Raw genomic sequence first — 19,277 nt, forward strand, 5'->3', positions numbered from 1 at the left:
CCGAGCTGAAAATCTTGGCAGGAAAGTCGGACTTGCCAAAGATGCGGCGAGCAACAAATCGACGACAGTAGGACACGCCATTACCACACACACCATGTCGCGGATATCTCCCTTTGGACGGGCTGTCGGCCAACTGGCGACTCCCAATGTCTCGTCAAACACTTGCAGATCTTGTCAACTACAACTAGGCGCCGCTTCGCAACAACGTCAATTGCAGACCTCCGCTGTCCGACCCGCCATCGCCGACCGCTTCAAGGCCCTCATCAGCGGCAAAAAGAAGGACAAGGATACCACCAAACTCTCTAAACCTGCCTCCGACAAGTTCACACCACGGAAGGCCGACTTTCCAGGATGGACTCTACCATTGAAGAAAAGATTGCCAGGAGGGTGGGCTGAGACACCGCAAGAGGACAAGACATACGTTATGGCAACCCAGGGCAAGGATTTGGAACACGTAGGAAGCGACAAGTGGCTCGAGCAGCAGTTTGACGACAAGCCAAAGTACAAGGGGTACGAAGCAGATTTAGTCCGATTACGCCTAGACTCATGCTGACTTGTTGTCTCAGGTGGAAGAAAGTGCACAACAGCAACGGAATGACATCCAAGGATGCTGAAGGTAGAATCCTCAAGGCCGCGACGGAGGCCGGCCTCAAGGTGGAGTCAGCTGGCTTGGATTTCGTGATCGACCCGAAGGAGAAGTTCAAGGTACGTGGAGAAGTGCTCGTAGCCATAGCTCTCGGCAATGCTAACATGACAAACACACAGTTCACCAAGGTTTTGCGAGCATCGACAAAGATGCAGATTCCAGATATCGTCATGCACAGAGCAACGACGCTCAAGGACTTCCAGCAAGCTATCCTCACCAAGCCCAAGCCTAAGAAGCTGTCTTTCGCCCTTCTCGCCAATGAAGAGCTCATGGCAAACCGCAACATCCAGGTTCGCGGGGGTCGTCAAACGCCAGTTCACAAGGACAGAGCCGTTGGCAGGTGGAAGCTGATCGAGAACGAGCTGGTCAACAGAGGCCTACCTGTATTTGGACATGGAATCAAGGCCGACAGGGGCTTCAAGGCTGGAGAAGTCGACGAAGTCAAGACCGCATAGGTCGATCTGCACGTTCGATACGATACGCAAGCAACAGAACTAACGTTTGGCAACGATACCAAGCCGTTTTGTACAAATACCAATGTAAGCATCTATAAAAACTTTGACAAACATGCTCCTGTTCATCATGTGAAACACTCAAACGAGCACTCAAACGAGCACTCAAACGCCATGGTTTCCAGCTTGGGAAGAGAAGCATCAACGCAAACGGGACGAACGTGGGCAAAGCTGAGAGCTTTGAGTGTTTTACGAAACGGAACGGCAGTTTGTGATTGCGCCCTTCTGCGGCTCCTGTGATGATAGGTAGCTTGACAAGTGAAGATACGAGTTTTGGTGTAACGTTTTGATCGCATCTAAAAACATGAAATAGCGCACGGACCAGGTTTAGCGCAAAAAGTTGATGGAGCGCTGCCCCGCGGATGACGGACTGGTAGTGAGAGGCGTTTGTCTACAGTGGAAAATAGAATCAAAGCAGGCACCTCACTCCGGAGGCGCATGTTGATATTGGTTTATTGCCTCTGGAGTACGAAGCTCGTCGCCATCTCATTATCATCATGAGCTCGAAGCCAATGGCTCGGCAGCGCATCGTCCCTGCCATTCCGCATCAACTCAGCATCCGCCGCGCAAAAGTCGTTCCAGCAGGCAAGAGCGACCAACAACCCGCCGACGACAAGGGAAAGAGCGCATCGCCTCTGGCCAGCGCAGACAAATTGCGCACAGATGGCAACGAAGATGCAGACGCGCGTCAACGCAACGACAATGCCGTATCGGTCAATGGAACCAAAGACGAGCAAGCCAAACAGGTGGTCGCTGAGGACGAGCCCGTCGCAACCAAGGAGCTTGCTGTGAACAAGGAACCTCTCGAGAAAGAAAAGCCTGTCGAGAACAAGCAAGAGCTTCCTGCTGAGAAGGAAGTGGTTGTTGAGAAGGAGAAGAAGGTGGTCAACGGTAAGTCGTACCTTCCTCGTCTCTCATACAATATGCTAAGTGATAAATAGGAGTGGCTGCACCTCCTTCTCGCCGCCAACCTCACTACCAAGACGCTCAGGCTCTCCCATTCGTCCCCAAGCATCAGTACAACAAGCACAGCGAATCTATCGTTTTTGGTGGTCTTCGAGACTCGTCCAGCGCCTCACCTGCTGCCATGTCAAACCCGGCCTTCGTCATTCCTCCACCCACATCCGCCATGGCTCCTGCAGTGGGTCCCTACGACAGCTACCTTCCCGCTCAGCCATATGCCCCTAGCATTCCTCCTGCTCCTGTGGCCGTCATGGGTCCTCCTCCATTGACCGACGGCCATGCTTTCGCAATCACCAACGGAGGCGCCGCCCATGTCGGAAGTATTGCGTCTTCACCTTCGCGCACGCCATCTGTCCCTCTTGGCGATTCCGCTGTTGCTACACCCGACGGCTATGTGCCACACAAGCACCATGCTCTCCAGCCATCTTATCCTCCTCCACCTCCTCTCGATAACAACGTGCAGCATCTGGCCGACTATGTCCTTTCCTACTGGAACCAGCACGAGTTTGCTGACTACCTTCTTGAGCTGTACTCGGGTAACCGGTCCTCAAGCCCTCTGATGCTGCCCGTACACGGCATCATCATTGCTCGTTACCCTGGTTTCCTTAAGCTCATCAACAACATGCCCCAGACTCGTACCCACTCGCGTGCTAGCATCGTCCACATGCCTCGCAGCTACTGCTTCCAAGACGCTTCTGCTTTCGCTGATGCCATGCGCTACGTCTACGGCGGCCGATTGATCGAGCCCATGTACGTCTACAGCAACCCTGCAAGCACTCCGGCCTCCCGCATGCGTTACGTCTTGTCATACCTCGCCGCTGGTCATTTTCTGGGTGCTGAGCCTATCATTGTGCACGCCTACAACATGGCTTTGCGTATTCTTGGATTCAATGAGCTCGAGACTGTCCTGTTCTTCTCAGCCTGTGGCTGGTGCCTCAGTGAAAACTGCTTGTACGGTCCCTACGCCACTCAGATTGTCTTCCAGGCTCTGTACTTGATTACCTCAAACATATACCCCGACTTTGTCTTTGATGCCTCGGCCTCCGAGTTCTCGTCTGTGCCTCGTCTTGGATCTGGCCACAACTCTCAATCTCGTCCCGAATCTCGATCTTCCTCTGTATTTGCATCCACAGACATGCAGTCGGGCCAGCGTCCTATGTCAGGTATTCGTTTCGGCTCAGCAACCCCCAGCAGCTCAGACACTTCCTCGCCCAGCTATCTGCTGTCCTCTGCACTGTTGACTCTGTCTTTCGATCAGCTGAAGATTGTTCTAGAGCACGAACAGCTGGTGGCAAACTTGGGTATCGACACGCTACTCTCCATCGCTGGCGATATTGTGCGTGAGCGTGAGCGCCGTCGTGTCGACGCTTGCAACTTACTGCACGACCAAAAGAAGAATCCCGAAGGCGTTCTTCTACTCTCAGAGGCCGCAGGTCGCGATGCAACTGGCACACGCCTCCAGCTTCGGGTCACCCACCTCGGATGATGTCTCACGATGTCAACCACCTCTTGGAACGCTTTAACGAGATTCTGCTTTTTTCGCTTTTTCATTTTCTTGTTCTTCTTTCTTGCTTTTTCATATTTTCCTCCCTTGCAGAGGAGCTCTTGGGTTTAACAGAGCGCCAGCATACGGGAGAAACATAAAAAGGAGAGAGAACATATGGCTACTTTTGCTTGTGTGCTGTTTTCTCCTTTTTCTATTATACGTGAAGCGTGGCATTCATTGGCATGGCGAAGGTGCTCAAAAAATGGGAACAGGGGACCAAACCAAAATTCAGATACCAAAATCAATTTTTCGAATACAAAAACCAGTGAGGAATCATTTGTATTGACCTGCTGTCTCGTGGCGTGTTATGGAGCTGTTCTCGCTGGCTTCACTGTTAGAGGACAAGTCTGTTGTGTTTCAAAGGTGGCCGGCCTGCTTCTCAGTGATAATCAGACACGCCAGTACAATTGATAGATAATATTCAATCATCAGGAAGAGTAGAACTGATTAACAAGCGACCAGAAACATAACCAAAGCAGTCGTTACCATCATCGTTAGCAGATGTCCTTGCATATTCTCATCAAGTTCGTATTCCTCATTTCCTTTCCTTGTCGGATCCAATCTTCTCAACCTCGTACTTCCCTCATCCCGTCTTCACTCAATCAATCACCCTTCCAAAATCTTCTTCGCACGCAACGCAGCCGCATTATCAGGTCCACCCACAGCAGACCTATTCATCGCAGCCGCATACGCCTTTGCATTAGCGAGCTTGATTTCTTCTTCATCTGATTGTGGCTCCTCCATCTCTACATCTGGTTTCTCCACTTCTTCGGTCTTGAGGTCTGCTTTCTCATCCTCGGCCTCATCTTCCGAAGACGAGGTTTCGATTTCAGAGACATCGGCAGAGTGTTTGGCTGATTCGGATTCGCGGAGCAGACGGGTTTCCTTGCCGCGTTTGCGGCAGTACCAGAATACGAAGAGGAGGACTGGAGAGGTATCAGTGAGATGGCACTTGAAGTTGATGGGAGGAGGAGGCAAAACTTACTAAACACAGCCAAACTCATGACAACATTCGTGCCCGTCACAAACGCCGGGAACCTCAACTTCAAAAAGTTGACAATATTCGTCAACATACTCGTAACCGTGCCTTTCTGCTTTGCCAAATCCTTGATGTTGGGGACTTTTCTCTTTTGCTTTTTCTTCAAGTCCACATTGATGTTTTGGGCAGAGATTGAAGAAGATGCGGTGCTGGCGGCTTCCATTTGTTTCTTCAGATCATTGCCTGGTTTGTCTCCGGCCATTGCCATGAGCTCTGGTCCCATGGATGTTGCGAATTTGGAGGGCAGAGATTTGACTAGGGTTTGGACGAAGGGAGGCATGTTTTTGAAGGTTTGCTCGAGGTGTTTTTCGTTTTCTTTGAGGAGGGTTTCGAGGTCTTCCCAGGCTGTTGGGGCGCCGTTGACGATGTCTTTGAGGATCAAGGTGAATTCGGCGTAGAGTTTTTGGGATTGGTCAGAGAAGCTGAAGACGCGGTTGTTGATTGCGGAGAGGTTCAGGCGGTCGAGGAGAACGGAGACTTCGCGTTCGTCTTGTTCTTTGGCTTCGGGAGTTTGAGAGGCTGCGGCTGCTTCGGCTGACTCTTGGGCTTTGGTGCTGCGGGTGAAGGTGGGGACGGCGGGGATATAGGAGGCCCAGGTGCGTTGAGTGGGCTCTTCAGGCTGTTTGCCTTTGGTGTCTGTGGCTTTCTCTATGCTATCCGATATCTTCTCCGTCGAAGCGATCTCGAGCTCTGACGTAGTGTCGTCCTTGGGGGTCTCTTCAGCCTCCTTGTTGGCTTCAGGTTCGGATGTCGTTGTTATGTCCTTGGTGAGCTCATCCCTTGTTTCCAGAGCGGTCTCCTTTGCGGTTTCAGCTGTCTCTAGAGTAGGCTCCTTTGCAGCCTGAGCTGTCTCGGCGACTTGATCCGCCAAGTCGTTCTTGTCGTCCTGAGTAGATCCTTGGACAGCCGCTTGAGCGTACGAATTCTTCTCCTCGGCAGGACTCTCTGTCTTGGCCTCGCTATCCTCAGGCTTTGCAGCCTCCTTCTCATCCACCTTAGCATCTCCCTTGCGACCCCTCAACGAAGCCAAAGAAGGCATAGCAGGAATCGCCGGTACCGACGGCACACCAACATTAGGAATATAACTCGCCCACGTCCTCTTCTCGCTGGTCTCACCAGGACTAGCAGGCAGAATCATCTCGGCGGCTTCCTTTTGCGATACATCGGCCTGCTTCTCATTTCCCTCATCGTCAATGACTGTGGGCTCGATGGTGGGAAGAGGAGGCGCAGGAGCCTCTTGACTGGTTATCCTCTGCAAAAATTCCTCATCATCGTCATTAAGAACAGGATTCTGAGGGTTGGTTTTCTCAAGCGCTTCGCGGTTCTTGCGTGCTCGCGTCCAGGAGAGGACGTCAAGGTATGAGGACATGTTGATTGTTTGCATCTGCTGTGTAACTGGGTAAATAAAGCAAAGAAAACAAAACGGTGTCTTAGGATCTTTAGGATGAATTTGAAGGTGTATTTATTGCTGCTAGAGAATGTGATGGGTTTCTTGATCTCTGCCGCGTTGGACTGTGGCGCAAGCTGTCAAGCATGACGTCGAGCGGCGTTCGCATGTGATACCAATCCAAAAGTCTCGACCAACCTCGTCCCGTCCCACCTTTGCTTGACGACGACTTCAGTGGTCATCAGAATCTATGTAATGCTGTTGATTCTCTCTTCGAATCTTTGAGAACCCAGACGCCGGTGTAAGAAGATTTGCCAAAACGCCGCCATGTTGGATCGCATCATCTTCCTAGCCCAAACGAGAGCATATCCTCCCTGCAAGAACAAATTGGATGGAGAAGCTCTACCCACAGCAGCAGCTGGAGCAAGCACATACGACCAGCTCAACCGACCATGAGAGAACGCATCTCATCCGTGTCTTCGAGGATATCGCAAACTTGATCTCCCAGCTCCCTCTTCGCCTGCTCCTCTTTGCGTTTCTGGACTTTCGAACTGACCTCGGCCTGCAGAACACGCAAAGCCATACCTGCCGATCTGTATGCTCGATCATAGAAAACGACAGACCATGGTGGATCCCTAGGACGAAGTGGCGCGGGCCGGCGCTGACCCATCAAGGTCAGAAGGCGTTTGAACTCAACAGCAACGTGTCGGGGCAGAATTCCGAAAATCCTCACACTAGGCATCAGATCCTCTACGCGAGGCTCGAAGTCCAAGTTGATATAGACGGTCAGCTCTTTCAGTTGTGGAAGCCGACGGCGGATGAGTACAGCGATCTTCTTTGTTTCCGTCGAATTACAAGTCTTTGTATCGAGACCGAGTTGGAGCGTGCGAATGAAGCCACAGGTCTTGCTCGACAGGCGCTCGTAGAAGATGTTGCGCAAGTCATTGTAGAGCTCTTGTGATTGGATCCGGAGATCCGCATTCGACCAAGCGAGATCCAGTAGTTCAGCCCTGAGAAGACGGCAGGTGCTAGCGAGGAACAGGAGCTCATCAATGTCGTGAATGCTGTATCTGGGTCTGCGGATGTCGCATGCACGGGTGGGGTCTTCGTCAAAACGAGTTCGCATGTAGTACTGATTTTGGTGAATAAACAGAAAATTCCCATAATAGAAGGTGTCTGTATCGCGGTAGTGGATGCGCTTCGTCCTGGACAAGGTGAACTGCAGCACGAGTCTGTAGATGGCTAAGCGAATCTCTGGTGGCAAGTCGATGAAGGACAACATTGTTGCGATGTGGATGGGTTTGGGCCAAAGTTTGTGCTTGTGGAGAGGAGATATAAGTACGACACACGAGCTGACAGTCTTACAGCCGACACGTCCAAGACAACACTTGCTTGCCTACAGTCTCACAACTCGTGATTAGCATCAACACTTGGTAAAGTCGCCCAAACAAAGCTCACTGACTTGCTCCCTCACGAAAGATGCGCCTAGAAGGACCTGGAATCACACCCTCCGAGTACTCCCTACCCTTCACTCACCAAGACAATATAATACCATCAAGTTGCCCTTCCCTCAGCAAACGTGTAAGTGTGGCCCAACCAGTCATCCGTCTTTGCGATAAAACTTCCCGAGAGTTTTCTGCAGAAGGTCATCGGTTCGATCTTCGCCATAAGCAGAAATACTTGCAACTCTGGACCTGCAAAGGTAGAATACTCTGCAGGCTGGAGGGAGTTTTCCCTAGCAGCCCAAGTGCTGCCTGGTTTTTTGCTTGTTTTGATTGGATGTTCACGGTGTGTGAATATCTTTTCTGTCATGTCTCATCTTTCATTGAGAGCTATCACATAGAGACCTCAACGAATGTTCTTGAGTTAGTCTTTGTGCTCTTTGAATCGCCATGAAACAATGTGTACCATGCTTGAAACATCTTTTTGGATGTCTCTCACCAGGCAAAAACAGTCTTGTTGCGCGAATACTCAATTTTCCTGCCCTTTTTATCCATCTTCCTACTTTCTTCGGCATCCTGCATCATGACCCACGATTAGATTGCAGTGACGCATATCTTGAATGGGGAGAATCGTTCCCGAAACGATCTTAACGAACTTTTGCCAGTTGACTTCAGACCGTATTATTGGAAGAGCTGACACCTTCTTCGTGGTGGACGGCGGAACGCAGATCCGTTGTCCTGAGAAGGCAGTAGTCAAGGTCAAGGAGCTCAAGGTCATGTTTCATCCGTTGCCTGTCAAGGGCTTTGAAGCGGTTGGAAGTGTGTATGTCTGTAAGGAGAGCCGCTAGATTGTCGTGAGCGCGGTATATGTGAAGAGTTTCGCCCGTGTGGCGTCGCTCATACACGTGGAAGACAACACGTAGCTCAAGACGCAAAAGAAGCAGTTGTGCAAAGGCTGCTTTGGCTGACTTGCCCAGTAGATGTAGTGGATCTCGATGGGAATCTGTGCGGTGCGGGAAGCTGAGGTCAAGCCTTTTCAACGCAGGAAGATGAGTGTTGATGATTTCAACAAGCTCCTTCATGGGCTGAACACCGTCTCGGTCTGAGGGATCAAAGATGCCCAGCTCCAGGTATTCGATACATTGTTTGACAAGAGGCGACATGCAGAGAGCAAGACGAGGACCAAGCAATCCACAGACCATGTTCAGTGTTCCCTGTATTTTAAGATTCGAGTTTGGCCAAGCGAGCTCCACAACTTCTTTATACAGAATCTTGCTGGTTCGAGCGAGAGAAACCAATAGCGTGATGTTGTAGAGGTTGACTGTAGGGTACTCACGACCACGTGTGACTGTTCCGCGTTTTCTGAAGATGTAAGGTCCTCCGGTTGGTCTGAAGTCTTCCCCTTTTCGTCTTGAGATGGCCATGGCGGGATGCATGTTGATGTCAACTTCAGGCACCCAAAATATGCGGTCGCCGATTGCCCATCTCATTTCCAGGAGATTGTCATAGACCATGTAGCGAAGCTCATAGGGCAGATCCAAGAACCCAGTCATATTTGGAGATTCCTGACTGTGTTCGAGGCAGAGAGTTGAAGGCTGAGAATTACGGATTGACAAAGATGTGGGTGTCCTGTCAATCCAGAGTGAAACTGTGCCAGGTAGCAACACAAGGATTGATGGAACTACACACAAAGCCCCTCCAGCTCTTCTGATCCATACAAAACCAGCTCTAGACTTGGTCAATATCAATCCAGCTAGCAGAAAAAGCGTTTCGAGCAATCAGGAACGCTCATTGTCAGTGTGCAGGAAATTGAACAGGGAGGCAGGCACATGAAAACAATGCTACAACAGCCCGAACAGATGAATTGTCTTCATGCCGATGCCGTCAAAGACAGAAATTGGCAGCTGGCATGTTCAAAACCATCCGTAGATTCGTATCAATGTCGCGTGTCATGGCGGTGTCGAGGGAGAAAAGGACGATAGCAGAAACTTTGATTTAGGCACAAGCTGAGCCCTAAATTATTACCACGCTGATGGAAAGCGCCGCCGGAATGCACAAAGCTATTTGGTAAGTCACCATAACAAGAAGGTCCGAACCGCACCGATTGGGAAAGACAAGAGAGAAAGAAGCGGCGATGACAGTAAATCCCAAAGTATCAATTTTTGACAAAACACGAATCTAGATCTAAGAAAAAGCAAAAGGTGGATATCTCAATACAACAAACAAGGTTAAAATCCAAAAGTCAAGCGTCCATAGTCATAACAAATCCTTCCCTGGTAGTCCTTAGTCCTTGATAACCCATAATCATTAAAACTTTCATCAAACAAAGACCAAATTCAGCGACCACCGATCTGGCCCTTGGGGATGGGCTTGATCCAAGCGGTCAAGACACCCATTCCCATCATGATAGCACCGATGGTCAAGAAGCTCTGGCCATACAGTGTGGTCTTGCCGTCAATGCTGTAGCGGAAGATGATGGCGAAAATGATACCGCCGAGGTTGCCACTGGCGCCAACAACCCCAGAGACGAGACCGTTGGCGTGAGGGTGAACGTGAGGAACAAGAGAGTAGTTCAGTCCGTTGGCGCCTTCGAGGAAGAATCCAACACCAGCAGTGACGAGGCCAACGAGGGCAGGACGCGAGTGAGGGTTCACGGCACCAGTGATGACCATAAACATACCCGCAAGAGTGACATAGACATGGAGGAGAACCTTCTTGCCCCAAGGTCCGGACATTCTGTATGCGTAATCCGAGACCACACCACCCAAAGGACGGAAGACGATATTCAAGAGTCCGAACATAGCAGCCCAGTTACCAGAATCTTGAAGACCGAGCTTGAGGTTGGTGCGGTAGTAGGTTCCAAGGATGCTGTTGACGGACAATTCGCAACCGAAAGTGCAGAAGTAGCAGATACCGAGGACCAGTGTTTGTGGTGAGAAGACGACAGGGATGGCGTCCTTGAAGGAAGGCTTTTGGACGACTTCGCCGCGCACGGTGTCGAGCATCTGTTGCTCGCCCATTTGAGCTTCGTTGTCGCCGAAAGTGCCGCGAGTCTCGTCAAGCTTCTTCTCTTCGCTTGCGACATCGGAGGTGGAAGGTGTGCGGGAGTCCTTGTTGATAGTCTTCTCACCGGTGATCTCGCCAGTACCGGCGACGTCGACGATGGCGCCCTCGACAGCGTGAGAGCGCAGGTTAGACTCGGCGTTCTGGAAACGATCAGCCCACTTGCCAGTGGGAGTGTCTTCGCAGCAGAAGAAGAGGGCCAAGGCAACAGCAGTGATCAAGATGCCAGGAACAACAAAGGAAACACGCCAAGCGGTGTGACCAGAGAGGCCATTGTTCTTCATGAGCGAAGTGTAGATGGCAGGCATAACGAAGTAGGTAATGCCACCACCGGAGTTACCGAGGCCAGCGGTCAAGGAGTTGGCGGTACCAACAATGTTCTTGTCATAGAAACCAGTTGTCCATACTTGGCAAGGCACGAAAGAGCCACCAAGAATACCAACGAAGAATCTGAGAACATAGAGACCAGCAGCATTTTTGACGGTACCGGCAAGGAAGGTGGGGATAGCACCGAGAAGCAAACAGCCAGCGAATGTGTATCTAGGACCGAAGCGATCACAAGCAGGACCAGCAACCAGACGGACGAGGAGAGTGGCAGTCAAAGCGATAATGTTGGAGTTGGCGATTTCGTGCTTGCTGATGTGGATGTCCTTGGCAATGACATCGCTGAGCAGTGGTGGGAATGCGTACCTATTCATCGAGTCAGCCACGGTCTGGGGAAGGTTGTGGAGATCAAGATGTGCTTACCAAGACCAGAAAGCGAGCAAGAAGCCGAACCATGAGAAGAAGAATACACGGCCATAGTTGTTGAAAGGGTTGAAGACGGGGATGGAACGAGCCTTCTTGTTGATGGGGTTGACCTCGGGGGCCGACCACAGAACGCTGATACCCATCGTGGTATGATATGTGCTATGTCCAGACTAAAGTGTAGAAGACTGCCAAAGAAGGTTCCTCAAAGCCAGAATTAGGACAAGCCTTGAACCTCTTTTGGATTGTTGGTATATAATGTAAACCGGATGGAGAGACCAATTGATGAGGATGAGGACGTCGAGGTTTAATATTGCACCTCGCACACGCATACTCGCCGAGCAGGCTGTTCAGTGTATCTCCGGTGCACAACTGATTACCACAACGCCAAAGCAAAAAACAAGTCCGCGGATTTGCGACTGCCGTCAGCGTGCAGATCTTGGGACCTCAACTGAGTCTGGGGAATGGGGAAGTCTGGATCGCCCAGCCCTTGTTTGGACTCTGATAAGAAACTGCAGTGAGAATGGTCGAAGTGCGTGTGGACCGGATGTGGTGGACGCAGAGCCGCAAATAGGTCAACAACGTGGTTGAGGAGACGGGTTGACTTCAGGCTAAGCCGTCTCGAGATAAGGACTCGGGACTTTCAGGATGCTCTACAGATCAACCCTTTGATCTGCGAATGCTCTTTCTCTTTTGAATCTTATTAAAAGATTGTTAAACATCGAAACAGTAAATCTGTCTCATAAGCTCCAGGCAGGTATGGCATTCGCACACGGTCAACTTGCTCTTCGATCAATCGACTCTGACAGGGTACTGTATCGAAGACGGCTTGGAATGAAGGTGGGTGTCTGACTGGACGAATGATTGACCACGCATTGGGTTGGCTTATCTCTGGGCGCACAGATAACCACAGCTTTTCGGCGGGAAAAGTGGATTTGGGACGTCCCCTGCCTTATCAGTGGCTTGTTGTTGTAAAACCTCTCATCATAGAAATACTTGGCCATCTTCGATGCAAAGCATTACGATTCTTTTGAATGCATGTTGGTTTTTGCTTTGTCTTCAGACCAATTCCTTTACCCTACTTGCCTGCTTCGCCTCGAAGTTTGGTGGTACAAGCCTTGCTTGCTTCTCCTTTGAGGATGAGCACAATCTTGCATTGCGCGAAACATACTTCAAGAACAACGTTGCTGGCTGCATAGGTCGTTCGTCCTTCTATCTCTGTAGATTCCGATCTAGCTGCGACAGTCATCGTGTGTGTAAAGCGAGCTGGCAGTAGAAATCTGTTGAACCAGTGTCGTTGCGTTTGACGTTGGCGCAGCTTCCCGTTAGCTCCCGTCGTTCTTATCTGAGGTCGTGACTGACCAATCAGAGCCATTTGCTTCATCAGCTTCTGAATATCTATAAACGACGATCTCACTGTAGATTCTATCATTATGTGCGATGCTTGATGATAGTAGTACATTCTATCTCTGCTATATAGAGTGCGCCTCTTGTGTCAAAGTGCAGATTTCTTGCTTCTGCGTCCAGCACAATGTGTTCCTTCTCGACCTCGAATTGCATGTGAATTTCTTCATATCAATGCCTCGGTCGTTTTGGCTTTGTAAGTGCTGTCAGAATCTGAACTACGAGGTAGACAACGGGACAAAGGAGTGGTGCTGCATGGTCCAGCCTCAAGGATAAGATCAGATCCAGGGCGTAAAGCCACCTGCATCTCTTGTATGTCTAGAAGTCAAGTCGTTGTGACAAGAGTCGTTGATGAAGAAAGGCATGGCATGTGTATCATGTCCATTCATTGGGTTCCCGCGGAAATGCCTTCGTCGGAGATACCAGAACTGCTAACTGCGTGTATTTCCTCTTTGGACAAGCGGTTTCTATGCTGTGTTGTTTGAGGGAGACATCGGACCTAGCGGATCACTTGGATTGTAGATGAGTGACGGCAGCAGTTGTTCGAAATATCCCCTTGAGTTAATGTGTTTCAACTGTCATTTTACAAGAAGTTTCTGCTGGCGCAATTCAGCTGTGTCTCGACACACAAGCCAAGACGGTCAGACAAAGCAGACCTTATCTGATATGGCCAAGATATACATGCCCTCGAAACAGACAGCCAGCAAACATTCACTGGCGCTTCTCAGGATAGAACTCACTGCATGGTGGTAGATCCGGGGAGCATACCGGAGAAACCACATTGGAAATTTGTTGAAGCAGCAGCAAGCTGTCCCTCTTGGTTTCGCTACAGCATAGACCAACCAAGAGCTCAGCCAACCCGATACACTCCACCTTCGAGATGCACTTCTCCGGTCGCGGGACGAGACGAACGATGGCATCTCCGCGCATCGACTAGGTACGTGCATCGGGTAACGACGCGGTTTGCATGAGGATCCATGGCGCTGCTGACTTGGCAGCGAGGGTGTGTTCTCCAGGGGTTCAGGCTCGCGAAGGCTGTGATAGATAAGACAAAAGACTTCTGGTTGACTTACGCCTTGTGAGATGCTACGCGATAATTCCCCTTATGCATCTCTGTTGTTAGTCAACAAAGAGTGAGAACAGTTATGGTTGATAAGTATCTGTGTCGTGTTTTTAATTTAATAGGCTGTCGCGCTCAAACCTGAGCTATTTCGTCTTTGACAGCGGCAGCCGAAGTCTCGATTCTAACAGCCGGAACCTCAATCTCCTCTTTGACGACTGCTGCCTCAGGCTCTTCGACGAACTTCCCATTGATGGCCTCCGCGGGCTGTTCTTTGGGTGCCTCAGCCTTCTTCTTGGGCTGTTCTTTGGGAGAAGGCTCAAAGATCTCGGCCAGGTTGTATCGCTTCAGTGCCTCGTAGTCGTTAGGCACTACACTGATACCGCAAATGCTCTACACGAGTTAAGTACATAAGACATTATACGAGCGATTAGATCGACTTACTGTGTAGATCTCGACCAAGATGAACACGTCTGGGTTTTTCAGGTCGACTTGATGTCCCGGACCAACGATTGAAGCAACTTTTTGTATGATCTCCATGCGCTTCATAACGGTGTGATTACGAATTGTCGGGCGGATAGCGAACTAGAGCAGCTGTCAGTGATCCGATAATTCTATAACGTAGCAAGATCGCTTACCTTTGTGGGTACACGCGGCTCTGTGTGGAAGTGAGCTGCAAGAACCTCCTTGGCTGTCTTCTCCAAGCCTTCTTCGGTTGCCTTGCCCATCAAAGTCATTGGAGTGAGGCGGTTGCAGAACCTAGTACGCTTGGGTGCGTTGTGTCTGGCAGCATCTTCACAGATTCTTCGTACGAACGAGACAGGCTCGACAGGTGCTCTAGTCTTGAAGAAGATCACTGGAACCACTGTCAGAAGAGTGACAGCGAACTCACAACACAAGATCACTCACCGCATTGTACATCCAGTTTGATTGACCAGAACAGCGGCTTGGCCTGAGGTTTGCGAATATCTTGCAGCTCTTGCTGGATTTCAGCTTCGATGTTGATCTCGCCATCGCCCTCGTCGTCAGAGCCAGCAGCACCAGCTTCCGCAGCCAATTCATCTCCGTAAAGCAGTTGAGCATACTGTATGTCAATATTAGCATAATTCATCAATTGTTGCGAGCATTACATACCTCGTTGAAGAGATCACGAAGTTCTCCTGTGCATTTGCCTTCTCTACCCTTGTCGCATGTTGCCCAGATTCCGTGATCCCCTGGAAGAATCACTTTTTGTGATGCGTATTGGTCGACTTTGCGAGGCACACGCCATTGCTTCTGTTCTTCGATTAGTCTTGAAATCGATCAGAATACGAAATGCAGAGACTTACCTTGGATTTTTTGTTGCTCTTCTCAGCACCGCCTGCAGGCGCAGCGCGTTTCTTAGACTCGTCGGCCATAGTTGTGATGATCTTCTGTGGAAAAGTTGTAGTTTGATGGAGTTTTCGCTAGATGCACTTTCAATGTCGGCAAGCGAGCGAAGTCATGCCAAGCAATGCAAAAGGAAGGCACAACCAAGCCGCTGAAGTGTAGCTCTTGCGCTTTCACGTAGACACAATAGACACTTGATAGCAATTGAGGGTTGAAGTTTTAAAGAAAATCATTCATGCGTTTTGTACAGCTAAGTATACTGCCTCATGCCCGCAAAAAGAGGCATTTTTGGAAAATCAATAAGAAAAATAATGCTTTCCCACTCTCTTTGGCCCAAAACCCTCAACGCCGACGACGCCGCTACTCCGACAAGATGGCTTTGCAAGATATACCGCCAATCTACATGCTCTTCCTTGACTTCTTCTTCTCCTTCTTGTCACCATCAACGCCCTCGCTCTTGCGCTTCTTCTTCTTTTCCTTCTTGTCGGCTTCGTCGTCCGAGTCGCCGCCCATTGACTTTCTCTTCTTGTCCTTCTTTTCCTTCTTCTTCTCGTCCTTGGACTTCTCCTTGCGGACGGCTTGCTCGGTGGCAGCGGCAGTGACACCATCGGCCATCTCGACATCCTCGGCGGCGCCAGCGGTGGGGTCCTCGACGTTGATGTCTCCAAGAACGGCGTTCATTGCGGCTTGCTATCGGATTGTTAGTCTTGTGTGTTTGGCTCAAACTCGTGCAGTGTTGCTTACCATTGCTTGCTCGTTCTTGGTGGGGGCCTCGCCAGTGGCATAGAAGTTCAGTCTCTCCTCAACCTGGGCCTTGAGAGCCTCACCAAACTTGGTGGTGGGAGTCTCTGAGAAGTTGTCGATTCTTGAGGCGATCGAGGTCTTGTTGGCAAGGAAACGGGAGATACGACCCTTGTTCTTGGCTCCGGCACGTCCAATGAAGGAAGAGTGGTAGATGATACCGAACTTGGGGGTGTTACCCTTAGTCTTGAGGGCTCTGAACAGGGCCTTCTCGGCACCGAGAATCTGGACAGTAGAGGCGGGATACTTTGCGAGGTTGGTCAAGGAACCGGCCTTGGAGATGAGACGGGCACCGACGGTCTCGCCGATGAGAGCAGCCAGGTTGGGAGCGACGATGCTCATCTTGGAGACGAGGTAGGCACCGACCGACTTGCGGTACTTGTTAAGCGAAACAACGCGCTCAGCGAACGACATGACGTTCTCCATGTCGGCGTCGGAGATGTCCTGACCCATCGAGACCTTTGCAGCGTCGATGATGCTGCGGGCAATGGCCTCGTCGTCATCAACGATGGCGGCAAGGTCGTGCATGTTGTCCTCGGTGAGAGTCTTCTTGTCCTTGATCAAAAGAGCGAGCTGGGCGTACTTTGTATTGTCCGAGACAATCTTGACCAGCTCGGGGAAGTGCCAGCCGTACCATTCGCGGACACGCATGGAGAAGAGGTTGACGGCCTTGTCGAGGTGGTCGATGGTAGCAATGGCCTGGATGATGTGGTTGTCGTTCTTCTGGACGCTGAACTTCACCTTGGCGCGCGAGTATGCGTGGCCAAGACCGAGCTGGGCGCGGTCGACATCGCCAGTCTGGAGCTGCTTGAGGAGCTTCTCGGCGTGCAGTCTCAAGCCACGGAGGAGGTCGGCGCAGACCTCGGAGGTCTCAGAGGTCTCGCACTCGAGCGAAGGGAATCCAGCCTTGATGCTTCCGGCAAGACCTCTGTCGGTAACACCAAGGACGGTCTTGTTCTTCTTGCTGGCCTTGGGCATGTTGGCCTCGAGGACGGTCTTCAGGTAGTCGGACATGATGCCCTCGGAGACGAGGTTAGCGTTCTCGAGAGCCTGGGCGGCGCCCTGGAAAGGAGCGAAGGAGACGAGCTCGACCATCTTGCCTGGAATACATTAGGAGCTGAGCGCAGACATGTTCACACGATACAGGAGGCAATACCAAACTTGGCGAGATCCTGCGACTGCTCCTGGACTTCCTTGAGGCGCTGGCCGACCGAGTCGGCCTGCATGCGGACCTTGAAGATGGCATAGCCCACACCGGACTCGTGCAAAAGGTAGTCGACAGACATGGCGACTTGATGAGTGTTGGCGGCGCAAAGGTCTTGTCTGATGAACACTTTATGGCGAGCTAGAAGAGGAAGCATGAAAATTCATGGAGGACAAATTCGAAAAGTTGGTCCGTGCACTGAATTTCAAGAAGTCGGCTTGTTCAGTGTTCACCTCCGGACGTAGGATGCTAGTATTATTGAACGACCTTGTGCTATTACAGCTACGGTACTCTGCTTAATCAACAGAGTCATTGTCAGATCCTAGGCGTAGTCGTATACACACATCGCCATCATGTCTGCAGCCCAACTCCTCAACCCCAAGGCCGAATCAAGGGTGCGTTTCCGCCAAAATAATTATTATGGCCTTGCCAAACAACAACTGACCAACTGAATACAGCGCCGTGGTGAGGCCTTGAGTGTCAACATTGCTGCTGGTGAGGGTCTACAGGGTGTTCTCGCCTCCAACTTGGGACCTTCGGGTACCCTGAAGATGCTGGTCGACGGCGCTGGTGGCATCAAGCTCACAAAGGATGGCAGTGTCTTGCTGCGCGAGATGCAGATTCAGAACCCTACCGCTGTCATGATTGCCCGCGCTGCTACCGCACAAGACGACATTACTGGTGACGGCACCACCTCTGCTGTTATCCTGATTGGCGAGCTTCTCAAGCAGGCTCAACGCTACATCTCCGAAGGTCTCCACCCTAGAGTCATCACCGACGGCTACGACCTTGCAAAGACCGAGACCCTTAAGTTCCTCGATCAGTTCAAGCTCGACCGCGAAGTCGACCGTGAACTCCTCCTCTCCGTTGCCCGCACTTCGCTCTCGACAAAGATCAATGCCACCCTCGCCGAGCAACTCACCCCTGACATTGTCGATGCCGTCCTCGCCATCTACAACGCCCCTGCTAAGCCCGACTTGCACATGGTGGAGATCATGACCATGCAACATCGCACCGCCGCCGACACACAACTCATCCGTGGTCTCGCCCTCGACCACGGCGCCAGACACCCCGATATGCCCAAGCGTGTCGAGAACGCCTTCATCCTCACCCTCAACGTCAGTTTGGAATATGAAAAGTCCGAGATCAACTCTGGTTTCTACTACTCGAGCGCCGATCAAAGAGAGAAGTTGGTTGAGAGCGAGCGCAGATTCGTCGACGAAAAGTTGCGCAAGATTGTCGAGCTGAAGAAGGAGGTTTGCGGTACCGACGGCACCAAGGGCTTCGTCATCATCAACCAGAAGGGTATCGACCCCTTGAGTTTGGATGTGTTGGTCAAGAACGGCATTTTCGCTCTGCGCCGCGCAAAGAGAAGAAACATGGAGAGACTGCAGCTCATCTGCGGAGGTATCGCTCAGAACAGCGTCGACGACTTGTCACCCGATGTTCTTGGTTACGCCGGAAATGTCTACGAGCACCAGCTCGGCGAGGAGAAGTACACTTTCATCGAGGATGTCAAGGAGCCCAAGTCGGTCACTCTTCTCATCAAGGGACCTAACGCACACACCATTGCACAGATCAAGGACGCCGTCCGTGATGGTCTCCGCAGTGTCTACAACATGATTGTCGATGGTAGCGTCGTACCGGGTGGTGGTGCTTTCCAGATCGCCGCACACGCACACCTGAACAGCGAAGCATTCCGCAAGACAGTCAAGGGCAAGGCCAAATGGGGCGTTGATGCATTTGCCGATGCTCTTCTTGTCATTCCCAAGACTCTTGCTGCTAACTCGGGACACGACGTACAAGACTCAAGTAAGTTTCATTTTCCGAACAGCCAAGCCTACATATACTAATTCGTCTAGTCGCTGCTCTTCAAGACGAGCAAGCAGAGGGCAACATCGTCGGTCTCAACCTGACAACTGGCGAGCCCATGGATCCTACACAAGAAGGTGTATACGACTCGTTCCGAGTTCTGCGCAACTGTATCGCCTCAGCCGCTGGTATTGCATCAAACCTACTACTGTGCGACGAGATGCTCAAGGCAAGACAAATGGGCAGAGCACCCGGTCCTGGTGGAGAGCAGATGGAGTAGAAA

General features: G+C 51.1%; 9 protein-coding genes across 9 annotated transcripts; 3 read left to right on the forward strand and 6 right to left on the reverse strand.

The window, feature by feature from the left end:
- Positions 1 to 94: 94 nt before the first annotated feature.
- On the forward strand, positions 95 to 1,101 carry M436DRAFT_85504 (uncharacterized protein; the record flags this gene model as incomplete). Its single annotated transcript, XM_013568078.1, has 3 exons — positions 95 to 510; positions 567 to 705; positions 766 to 1,101. 3 exons carry the CDS (start codon positions 95 to 97, stop codon positions 1,099 to 1,101), a joined length of 891 nt encoding a protein of 296 aa, XP_013423532.1.
- A 554-nt stretch (positions 1,102 to 1,655) lies between these two features.
- On the forward strand, positions 1,656 to 3,607 carry M436DRAFT_56218 (uncharacterized protein; the record flags this gene model as incomplete). Its single annotated transcript, XM_013567967.1, has 2 exons — positions 1,656 to 2,049; positions 2,100 to 3,607. 2 exons carry the CDS (start codon positions 1,656 to 1,658, stop codon positions 3,605 to 3,607), a joined length of 1,902 nt encoding a protein of 633 aa, XP_013423421.1.
- Positions 3,608 to 4,273: 666 nt separating this feature from the next.
- On the reverse strand, positions 4,274 to 6,090 carry M436DRAFT_56144 (uncharacterized protein; the record flags this gene model as incomplete). Its single annotated transcript, XM_013567958.1, has 4 exons — positions 4,274 to 4,405; positions 4,433 to 4,593; positions 4,653 to 5,359; positions 5,402 to 6,090. 4 exons carry the CDS (start codon positions 6,088 to 6,090, stop codon positions 4,274 to 4,276), a joined length of 1,689 nt encoding a protein of 562 aa, XP_013423412.1.
- Positions 6,091 to 6,535: 445 nt separating this feature from the next.
- M436DRAFT_56437 (uncharacterized protein) lies at positions 6,536 to 7,375 on the reverse strand (the record flags this gene model as incomplete). The annotated part of the gene is made up of 1 exon (XM_013568017.1): positions 6,536 to 7,375. One exon carries the CDS (start codon positions 7,373 to 7,375, stop codon positions 6,536 to 6,538), a length of 840 nt encoding a protein of 279 aa, XP_013423471.1.
- Positions 7,376 to 8,206: 831 nt separating this feature from the next.
- M436DRAFT_67288 (uncharacterized protein) lies at positions 8,207 to 9,088 on the reverse strand (the record flags this gene model as incomplete). Its single annotated transcript, XM_013568053.1, has 1 exon — positions 8,207 to 9,088. One exon carries the CDS (start codon positions 9,086 to 9,088, stop codon positions 8,207 to 8,209), a length of 882 nt encoding a protein of 293 aa, XP_013423507.1.
- A 783-nt stretch (positions 9,089 to 9,871) lies between these two features.
- Positions 9,872 to 11,491, reverse strand: M436DRAFT_76154 (nitrate transporter; the record flags this gene model as incomplete). Its single annotated transcript, XM_013568079.1, has 2 exons — positions 9,872 to 11,288; positions 11,346 to 11,491. The coding sequence occupies 2 exons, from the start codon at positions 11,489 to 11,491 to the stop codon at positions 9,872 to 9,874; spliced, it is 1,563 nt and encodes a 520-aa protein (XP_013423533.1).
- A 2,453-nt stretch (positions 11,492 to 13,944) lies between these two features.
- Positions 13,945 to 15,024, reverse strand: M436DRAFT_56361 (uncharacterized protein; the record flags this gene model as incomplete). Its single annotated transcript, XM_013568004.1, has 5 exons — positions 13,945 to 14,202; positions 14,254 to 14,394; positions 14,448 to 14,665; positions 14,719 to 14,893; positions 14,944 to 15,024. Coding segments are annotated over 5 exons (873 nt in total), but the record flags the coding sequence as incomplete, so codon positions are not given.
- A 552-nt stretch (positions 15,025 to 15,576) lies between these two features.
- Positions 15,577 to 17,264, reverse strand: M436DRAFT_56610 (Nop-domain-containing protein; the record flags this gene model as incomplete). Its single annotated transcript, XM_013568046.1, has 3 exons — positions 15,577 to 15,867; positions 15,922 to 17,078; positions 17,135 to 17,264. The coding sequence occupies 3 exons, from the start codon at positions 17,262 to 17,264 to the stop codon at positions 15,577 to 15,579; spliced, it is 1,578 nt and encodes a 525-aa protein (XP_013423500.1).
- A 271-nt stretch (positions 17,265 to 17,535) lies between these two features.
- On the forward strand, positions 17,536 to 19,274 carry M436DRAFT_56244 (T-complex protein 1 subunit zeta; the record flags this gene model as incomplete). Its single annotated transcript, XM_013567970.1, has 3 exons — positions 17,536 to 17,577; positions 17,641 to 18,994; positions 19,045 to 19,274. 3 exons carry the CDS (start codon positions 17,536 to 17,538, stop codon positions 19,272 to 19,274), a joined length of 1,626 nt encoding a protein of 541 aa, XP_013423424.1.
- Positions 19,275 to 19,277: the final 3 nt, after the last annotated feature.

Source organism: Aureobasidium namibiae (assembly GCF_000721765.1).
Source record: "Aureobasidium namibiae CBS 147.97 unplaced genomic scaffold scaffold_21, whole genome shotgun sequence".
NCBI lineage: Eukaryota > Fungi > Ascomycota > Dothideomycetes > Dothideales > Saccotheciaceae > Aureobasidium > Aureobasidium namibiae.